Source organism: Aythya marila (assembly GCF_965140915.1).
Source record: "Aythya marila genome assembly, chromosome: 10".
NCBI lineage: Eukaryota > Metazoa > Chordata > Aves > Anseriformes > Anatidae > Aythya > Aythya marila.
The window spans coordinates 5,926,510-5,937,030 of NC_139051.1; the positions used below are offsets into that span (position 1 = coordinate 5,926,510).

At 37.2% G+C, this 10,521-nt stretch overlaps 1 protein-coding gene across 2 annotated transcripts in view; it reads left to right on the forward strand.

Annotated features, from left to right (window-relative positions):
* The window catches only part of SUCLG2 (succinate-CoA ligase GDP-forming subunit beta), a 112,686-nt gene extending 102,895 nt beyond the window's left edge, over positions 1–9,791 (forward strand). For both annotated transcript variants that reach the window (XM_082768036.1, XM_082768035.1), the window contains 2 exons: positions 1,778–1,898; positions 7,785–9,791. In XM_082768036.1, coding sequence (XP_082624162.1) covers positions 1,778–1,898; positions 7,785–7,900 — 237 coding nt within the window. In that variant the 3' untranslated portion in view covers positions 7,901–9,791. The remainder of the gene's footprint in view (positions 1–1,777; positions 1,899–7,784) is intronic.
* The last annotated feature ends 730 nt before the right edge of the window (positions 9,792–10,521 follow it).

A 10,521-nucleotide genomic window follows, 5' to 3' on the forward strand; every position in this document is an offset into this window, starting at 1 on the left:
AGTAATTTTATAAGGTACATAGTACTGGGTAGAAATAGTAATTAGAGAAATACTACCAAGTAACCTGTCCTGTACTCAGCTGTTTGTCCTCTTAATGTAAATTCATGTTCCATATGCATTAGATACCGAGAATGCCAATGCGTAAGAGTTCTGATACACAATGGGAGGTTTATTTTTCTTACAGACTTGAATGACACAGAAATCATGCATTCTCTGTGCACATGAAATACTGAAAACCTTTTCATCCATCTGCTGGGTCTGAATGTTAAAGTTCTTTGAACTAGAAATGCAAGATCCAGTGAGGCTGCAGAAGCATATATAAACAATGTTCATGAATTTCCGAGGAGTTTAAGGTGAATCTCAGCATCATTTGGGCTGATCTGTTGGCTTATTTGGAAGATTACAATAAAACCCAAGATTGAATTCTGTACCTGATTCAGTTTCTTATTGATTGAATCCTTTTAGACTCCTCTCTAATTTAACAGTGTATTTTTATTAAAGCCAAGCATACAAACATCAATTATCCAAGCTGCATCTAATTTCCTTCGACATTTTTTTCCTTTTGCTGCCAATGGATTAGAGGACCTGATTAGAATTCAGCTTGAAAGCTGAAAAGCAGATCCTTAAATGAGAATGTCTGCATTAGGAATTAAAATATCTGTACTGAGCATAAAATCCTCCTCCTTATCTCTAATAATGTAAACACCCTTGGTTAAGTTGATCTGTCACGTGCCTGGTGCAATGTCCCTGAATTAGGAGCGTGTATTAGAAAGGGCAAAGCAGTGTCTGGGCTTCTCCTGCTGCTGGAGTGCATCACTAGCCCATTTTAACATCAAAGCACTTTGCATGGGTATCTCCCTACCGTAAGGGTTAATGGCATGAGGGTTTGAACCGCTCTATTTTCCCTTTTTGTGTTTTTACCTCCTAACTCTGAGAATGTTTGCATGTGCCCAGGTAGTTGAAGCAAGGCAGAGAAGGGGCCTTGTAAGGTTTCACCACTGGTAGCTTCTTCCTAGGTAAGGATTCAATAACAACACAAAGGTGTTTACCTGCTGTTATTGCTAGATTTTACTGTCACTGTATTTGATTTCACAGAAATCAAGAGATCCTTTCGAGCTGAGGACCCAGTCTTGTATCCTGTGAGATATAATTTAGTTGTGAATTGGATGCAGGAATTCGAGTTTCGATAAACTGATGAATAACAGTTTTTCGAGGTTGTTATCAATTAATCTGTATTAATGAATGCTCTTCATTACATGCCTCTCCTTATTAATTAGAGTTAATTAATTTTACTCCTCTTTATCGAGTCAAGGCAACTATATTACTGTTTCCTTTGCAGTGCTTATGATAAAGCAAGCATCCAAATTGTTTTGTGAAGTGTACATGAACACTTCATTGCGTGTGCACACACATCCAGACAGTGTTTTCTGAGCTCCAGCCTCTGAAGATTCAATACATGAAAAGAAAAAAAAAATCTAAAATGTGGATTGTTTAATCTGTTTTTATTTTTACTAAAAAGTAGAAATTCTGCTTTTCTGTGTAATTTTTTTATGACATAAATTGCCATTCTAGTTTCGACCAAGGCAGTTAATCACTGCTGCGTGTTACAGAAGCAGTGCAGTCAGAATCAAGTTCTCCAAGCCCTAGATGTGAAGCTTCGAGCAGTCTGTAAATGACGCCTTGTCTAACAGAGGGAAGTTTTTACTCTGCTTTGCATATCTTACCTATGTTAGGTAAAAATATATTAAAAAATTCTCACTCTGTTTCTTCCCTACAGGTTGAAGCAATACTTGTAAACATTTTTGGTGGTATCGTGAACTGTGCCATTATTGCCAATGGTATTACCAAAGCCTGCCGAGAGCTTGAGCTGAAAGTGCCTCTGGTGGTCAGACTGGAAGGTGAGTGCTGGTGGTTCCTGACGAAATCTTCCCTCAGGTGCACAGTAATCCCTTTTGGCTTTTGGTGGTCTCTAAGCTCAAAATAGGCTAGTACAGCACAATACAAATGTGCTCAATTCCTTATCCGTAATGACTTGAAGACAATAAACTCTTTCTTTGCATATTTCTGCATCCCTGGTCCCAGGTGGTATTTGAAGTGATGTAATTTTGCAGTGAAAGCATTACAGTTTTGCTTGTAACATTTGCAATGCAAATAGAAATGATTTTGATGCAAGTTTCTATTCACTGGAAGGTATTTCTTTTTCATGTGATTTTTAGTGAATGCAATTCTATTATTGCTAAACCTGTAGCAACAAAGAGTTTTCTTAAATTTACTTCAATATAATTAAAAGAAAAAGTTTCGAAATGGTATTTCTGAGAGAACTTACTGTAATGCATTCTTCTGCCCAAGTATCTAAGTATCTAAGTATCCAGCTAAAATCCATTAAAAACAGAGGATTTGTTAATGGTGTGGAATAATTTTAGAGGACATCCAGCATTGTTAAATTGGAAACAAAAGAGAAATACAGAGGAGAGGAAGATTGCTCCTTGGTGGTTACTGGCTCCTCTTCCATTCCTTACTACAACGGCAGTGTGCAGAGCGTTCTGTCTGTCATTTCTGAAACGTGTCCTGAAGGAGGAAGGCAGATTCTTCTGCCACCAAATGGGTAAAAGGTGTAAAATACCCTGTCACCCTGCACTGGTGGTGAATGGAGGAACTGCATCGTTTTAAGGACTAGAGATACTAAACAATAGTGTTTTTTCAGACTAAAAGAGGTTTGGGGAAAAAAAAAAACAAAAACAAAAACGGGTTCTGAATACCCCAGACTCTCTTACTCAAAAAATAAGGTTTCAAGGCAGGCTCACCATGAGGCCCTTTGTTTAGGGGTTGCTTCTGTGGCCTTTCCTGATGAAGACAGACACGTAGCACAGCCTGACGTGCAGTTCAGTGCTGTCAAAGATCCACGGTGCATTTCCCTGCAAGGCTCAAATAATTTTAAGAGGGCATAAAAATATTCTTGGTTTATCATGGGTAGCCTTTTGCTGTAGTAAGCACAGGAAAATTTAAATAAAATGGATTTTAAAAACCAATGGCGAAGATTTTCTTTGGGTGATGAAGCACCGCTGAACACCGTAAGAGACTAACTGCACAGTTCGGTACGGGTGAAGGAGAGACTGATGGATGCTGGCTACCAGCAGGGAAGTTTTACAATATAAAATCTCATTGTTTATCAGCTCTAGGCAATGTTGCTTAGCTTTTTGTCACAGCAAAAAGAAAAAAAACTTTTCCTGTCTCTTTTAGCTGGTAAAAGTTTATCAAAAGTGCAGAGTAACTGTCTATTATAGCTGTCATTTTATAAGTGAAGATATTGGAAAAGTCATTAGTTCTCCTTCTAAACCTGATAGCTCAAAGTTTTTTCTAATGCAATTGTTGAAAACAATATAAGAGAAACAGGAGACTCAACTGGCTTTTTTTAAACTGCAATCCTCTGCGTCTGCCTTTGGTCTTTCTCTGGTGCATCTTCCACGATCGTATACAAGCAAGGGTGATTTTTTTTATTTACTTTTTGGTGACTTCTGGGATTGCAAGAGGCAAAGCAGTCTCCAGGCTGATTTAGCAAAGTCCCAGTTGTGTTAGCTACTGCACCTTGGGTTTGCCTGAAAGAGGCATGGAGCGGGAGAGCTTCTGGCTCAGGGCTGCATGAAGCCTCATGGAGGCGACTGCCTAGTGCCCATTCCCCTTCTGCCGGTGACCTTTATGAGAGCCACGTGCTGCTTCTGCACAGAGGTCAGAGCTAAATCTTCAGAAAGTCAAACACAAAGTCTTACCACAAGCATCTTCTGATGCTTGACCATCTTTGACCACTTCCCAAGATATCATGCTCCTTGTTAGGTTTGTGATGATGCTTTTCCTAGACTTGCTGGTGATTCAGCAGATAACGGAGATAATTTTAATTCCTTCTGTTAGTCCTGGTGTTACCTGTTAATTCATTCTAAACGATGACCTCTGATGTTTACAGCCTTCAGATGTTGTACTTAGAAACTGTTAGCTTGTAGCTCCTGCCTTCTCTGCCTCTTTAATCACCCGACCAAGCAATATATCTATTTGGTTCTTTTAATCTTTCCTCGGAAATCAATCCCTCTGGATCCTTAATCATCTTCCTTGTTCTTCTTTGAACTTCTACTAGGTTATCCAAATATGTAATGATTTTGAATTAATAATGAGTACTGTGGAAGAAATAAAGACTACCTAAGACTTTTTTAAAACATTGCTGATAACATTTTACACTTCAAAAGAAGAAAAAGGGACAGGCACTTATTTGGATTTCCGTTCTTCTAATGGAAGGTTCATGATTGTTCCCATAAATCTAAAAGATTGGTGACCTGCACTTTGCATTCAGGCAAAGAGTCTGTACTGTATTACACGTCTCAATGACTAGAGTTTTAATCAGTCAAATCTGCCTTGATTTAGCAGGATTCTGTGGACAAATCTTTGTTCTCAGTTGTATAATAATTACAAGCTGTTTTACCAGTGGATAAAGAAAGGATTACTCTCCTCTTTGAAAATGGTAACTTTATAATTACATGTATTTACTTGCCTTATCAGTAAAGAACTCAGCAGCTGAGACACAGGATTATTGTTGTTTGAAAGGCTTATGGACAAATGGAGAAACTACATATTCCAAATTTTATCTTCTACAGATGTCGAAAATTCACTTCTGCTGTTTTTATGCAGGATTTTTTTTTTCCTTTAAAATGTAATGTATTTCAATTAAGTTTTGCGAGAGCTAACTAGCAGTGCTGAATGGAAGCCAAAGCTTGTTTTGAATTAACATTGCTCAGCGTTAGATGAAAATAGGAAAGAATAAAAAAGAATTGTGAATTAGATGTCCTCCTCCTATGTTGGAAATTTTCTTCTCTCTCTCTCTCTGCAAATGAATTCTTTGTTTCTCTGGTTCACAGGACAAGAAGAATTGGGAGGATTTAGAACTACTTAATATGTTGAAACACAGTTAGAAGCAAACTGTTTTCTATTCAAATGTCTGAATACAGAATGTTGCCTTATATTTAGAAATGTTGTCTTATATTTAGCCATGTGATTCATGACCTTCTGGGTTCTTCAGCATCTAATGATTTCATTTTTTTCAGAACTCTTCCATACACAAGTGAAATTTTGCTTCTGTTTTTGTATCTTGCTCTCATTGGCTTGTCAGCACAAATATAGTTTAGTATGAATGTCTGATTTTATTATCCCAAATTGCTTATCAAGAGTGAAGAATGGGGTATTGCAAGGTCAGACTTTTTTACCCATCCCTTCCAGCATTCTGAATTTAAACATTCAGCACACGTGTAAATGAGCTATGGAGTCTCTCCCACTCTAGGATGTAAACATGAAGCAAAGGAAAATATTTAAATAAACTTTGCGAAAAGTTAAGATATGATGGTGAACAGGTGATGCAGCCTGTTCCTTATGGCTGTGACAATGCAGGTGAATAATGAACATCACCAAAATCCTGTCCGAGTATTATTGGGAATGGATTTTTTGTTGGTTTTCATTTGACCTATGCAGTCTGCTTGACTCATTTGTTACAGTGTGTGCTGGTAGAATTTACAATTTATAGAAACATGCTTGCATATAAAATTTATTACAAGGATTTCAAGGATTTTTAGGTAATGAGTTGAATAGATTTGCTTTGCTAGTTACAGCAGAGATTTCAAGGCAAAAGAGGTGTAAATGTGACACATCCAATGTACACAAACAGAGAGGCTTGTTTCAGAACCCAGATTTCCAAAGGAGAACATTTAAAATATAAAGCCTGACAGCATATGCTGATAAAATTACAGCTTTCCTGTTTTTCTTTGGAGTGTCATTGATAGTAATACTTGTCAGAAGGAAAAAAACAAACAAACAAACAAAAATAAAACAAAAACTTTTCTCTTATCAAAATGGCATTCTCCTAATAGGAGACAAGTTAAAAAACAAAAAACAAAAACAAATAACACGAAGCAAACAAACAAACAATGACAACAGAATCCCCATAGCCTTCAGTTTTATGAATTTTCACCATTTCTCCATTTCTGTGCAGGGCAGGTTATTTCCATAGCCTGTGTTTGGATTCTGTTTACAGTTCTCTGACACCATCCAGTGGCAAGAGGTTAATGTCAGAATAGTGGGATTATTTATTTGTTTATTTTAACATCTACTGCAATAAGATAATGCCTTTTGTGGATTCTTTAAATGTTTTCGGTATTTTCTGAACATATAATTTAAAAACTCTTACCTCTGCTTTTAGCAGGATCTCATTACAATTTCTATGTGCTCCATATATCTAAAATACTTATCACAATGGGATAAAAAGCTTTTTTTAAAAAATAATAAGATTGCTGCAAATGAAATGTTCAAAAAATGTTTAGTTGTATGCCTGGTCTATAAAACAGTATTTTATTTATTAAATACAGTACATAACCTCAGTCTTTTTGACAGCAGTAAGATTTTCTCAGCTTCCATGTTTTCATTCATCTGCATAAACTCCTTCCTTTTTTAGAGGACTGTTTTCTACTGATTTTGTAATGCACAGTAGACGACTGATGTGCAGAGCAATCAATGTGGTGCAGAATAGAACCAGTGTATTGTTCCCATTAGGACCTGATAGTAAATTAATATTTGCCACTTGGTGAAGAGCAGAAGTTAATTTTAAATATGTGGCTATCACAAACAGCACAATATTTTTCTGTATGGGAAAAATTCCAAGCAAAAATGTTCCCTGTCTCCATTTATTGTCCCCATTACTACTGGGACCTACTGCTACAGAAATTTCAGTGCTGATAGTGGAAATCCTGACTTGAGCACACTGTTGATACAGACTTCTGAATTTCTCTATTTCTGCTGTATAATTTCAGACATTATAAAATGTCTGACAAAAAATAAAATAAAATAAAATTCACCCTTTAAAAATTCGCCCTTTAAATTGAGCATTCTGGAAGTTGCACAATACAGGGTATGCTTCTTGCTTTGTTAATAATTAAAGGTATAATTAGTGTGTAGTTCCAAATATAATTAAAATTCATTTTGCTAGGTCTAGGAATTATTAAGTAATTAAGCATTTTGACATGGCAAATGAACAAGAAACTTGATGTGGAGGAGTGAGTAGAAGTGATCCTATAGAGGATCAGCTCAGGGTCTTGTGCATGGGAGAGGTGATGTGATCCCAAAGTGTGGATTCCCCTTACTCAGTGAGATACCTGATTCAAAGTTCTGTCATGCAAGACATATTGGTGAGCATTGGCTTTGCTGGAGAAAGTTCTGGAGAATTCAGGTTCAACAACTAGAGTAAATGTGAAGTCTGACTGAATCCTCTTCGACCATTCTTTATTCTTCTGCTGTGGATGCATGTGAGTTTTGGACCTCCTATTCCTCTAGGAGTGTTGTTTTCTCTGTCTCTCATCAGCAGCTTTCACTGCTAGGTTTTTGTTGATATGCAGTCCTTTAAACTTGAATAAATGTTAAAATGGAGTCTGCTGTGAAATTCTGAGTGTCTTAAAGGGCTTATACTTAATCCATTATCCTCTGCTCTTGCTGGATGTTCCTACCGATGTTGGATTGACCCTCTAACCTTCACCAAGCCCCTCCTGTAGATGCAAGTACTGTTATCACATTGCATTGTCTGTCAAAATTGTCACTGAAATTCAGGGTTCTTTCCTCTCAGCTCAGTCTAAACCAGTCATTGAATCTGTTGTTGAAATGATGTGCAACTTGAAGCATCAACTCCGCTAAATCTAGTGATTTAGTAGAAAACGCTCATTTATTCATTAACGTTACTAATTGTAGTCAATGTTTTTTATTAGGAACAAATGTTCATGAAGCCCAGCGCATTCTGAATGAGAGTGGACTCCCCATCACGTCTGCAAATGACCTTGAAGATGCAGCGAAGAAGGCGGTGGCCAGTGTGGCCAAAAAATAACTCCTTGAAGATATTCTCATAGAAAGTGTACATATTTTACGAGATGTCATTCCTGCCATTTCAGAGAGGATTAGTGGACTTTTCCTAAGCAATCATCAGCGTTTGGGGGACTTTGACACATGGCAAACTCAGGCTATAGGCTGGCAAATTAGGCTTCGGAAATTTTGCAGCTACTTTCTTGAAAAGTATGTCTTTTTCTTGTTTGGGTAATTTTGTTATCAAGAGTTTTATTAAGTAATACTTAGTTTCATAGAGCTGTTTTTCTGCTTTTCTTCTAAAATTGCCACTGATAAACTCATGTTAAGATACGATAATTAATAACTGACTTCTATCAACAGGATTATTCTTTAATCAAACACGTAGTTCACCTGTTTCACAATACTATCATTAATTTTTTATATTGTAGAGTCAGCAAACTAATAATGGGTTTATATTTTTATGAATTTTTACAATAATATAAAAATTGTGCTTACAATATCTATTTTTATTCAAATGAAAGGTTTTTTTTAGAAAGCACACACTTTGCCTTAACATGATTTTCTTTTGTAGATGTAAAAGTATACCTCATAACGGGAAAAGAGATCGAATAGTTGTTAGGGAAAGGACCTTCCATTCTTATCCTGTACCTATAAACAGGTGAAATGTGATTTATTTTCTATTTTTCAGTAATGAAGTGCAGTATTTCTAGGTGTAACCAGGTCATACAGAAAGCTCTAGAAGAATGTGCCTGTCAGGCAGGAAATGGCTGCTAACTTTTCAGAATAACCTCTTTTCATAAGTATGCCACTGCAGTGAGGTTTTAAAGGTAAGAACCTTATCCAGCCTTCTATGGGATCGTGGACTACTCTTCAGCTGATATAACGTCAAAAAAAAAAAAACAAAAAAAACACATTGCTTTATTTATTGAGAATAAAATCCAAATTAACTTTTCAAATTTAAAGTATTTTATTTCTAAGACATCAGCAAAAATATGTACAAGAAAAAAGTTTCAGTACTAAGATACTGACTAAGATTTATCTTGGTTATATATGCCTTTGTAATAGTCAAAATTCAAGCTGTTAGTTACATGAATCATTCATTCAGGGAACAGAAGACAATACCAAATGGCTCATGTAACTACAGAAATCGGTACAAATCTCACTCAGCACAGGAACCGCATGAAATTCATCAATAAATTGAGCAGAGTACAAAGGAGTGAATATAGTGATCTGGTCTCAAAGACTTTGTAAATGGGCAGAGAGGTAAAAATTTGTCTAATAAATTCTTAATTGTGATTTTTTGAGCAGCTCCGATCAATACCGTGTTCTACTTAGAAAAATGTTAATAAATTTTTCTTGGCATTCCCATTAAAACTATTACACTCAAAATAAATTATCTGCACTGATCTCTGCCACTTCACACAAGTAATGTAGATAGGTTGCTATCATCAGTTACTATAGGGTGTTTATTTTCTTCTCCATTCCTTTCTCTACATATTGCTCAAGGCAGAAATGTCTGACCATTAGAATAGCAATAAATATGCCAGTAGGTGTGTACTTAATGACTGAATGAAGGAGAAGGGTATCGGTAGCAGTTCTAGCAAAGGTGCGTGAAGTGCAGTGCTTTGCAGGAAGAAATGTTTACTTCACCACAATAAATTAAAAAAAAAAGTCACTCTTTTCTGTATTTTAATACTGGAAATAGAGGCATTCTGTGGAAGAACTGTTGATGCAATATTGTCATACACTGTGGATCTGCTTCTGGCCTCGAAGCCATTCGTTGTGTGCGTGTGTCATTATTAGTCTGCAGAGATCAACATTATCTACACCAACTGCTTAGTCCAATAAATGTACAAATGAACCCATTTAATGACTTCATCCTCTCAAGAAAATATAAAATAATTTAATTTGTCCATTGCATTCTGTGTGCTTCCATTCGGCATTTTGTTACAGATGGGTGAAATTAAATGCATAGGAATTTATTTGCAAGTGGGTAGTATACTCATACACATGCTGTTTATCTTAAAAACAAAAACCTTTCTCCTCCATTTCTTATACACGGGATCATGACAGTACATACAAGATTTATTCCTTTTAAGCCGTATGTGGAATAGAACCGTAACGTTTTACTTTTCAGCTGTTAGGTGGGATGCTTCCTTAGCTCTGGGTGTGGATTTTTGAACCGGCACACTTCATTTACTTCATTGACGCCAAGGCCCTGTATGGATTCTGTAGGCAGCGGCTCCCTTGGCTCCCTTTGTATGCTCAGTGTACCTTGTGTGGTGCTGTGGACCCGTCTGTTGTTACTTCCATGGGATGCTTCTCTGTGTATGGAATTGTCTAAAGTCAGTTTGGGTCTCCCTCAGAAAGGAGATTTGGTTACAATTCCTGTAGTTTTAGCTGTTATGAAGCACAAGTAAATGTGCAGTACCTCCATGGGATGCTTTAGCCTTTGATCAGGCGCGTTGCAGCCTGGCACGAGCGAGGTTTGCTGCCCTCAGCAGCTGTCCTCGGCTCGCTGCCCCCTCCAGGGGCCAAGCGCCGGACTCCAGCCATGGCGAAAGGGACGTGCGGGAGCAGCGCCCTGCCTGCGGAAAGCCAGCAGCCGTGGAAGCGGTGGGTGAGTCCCAGCTAATCCCCTTT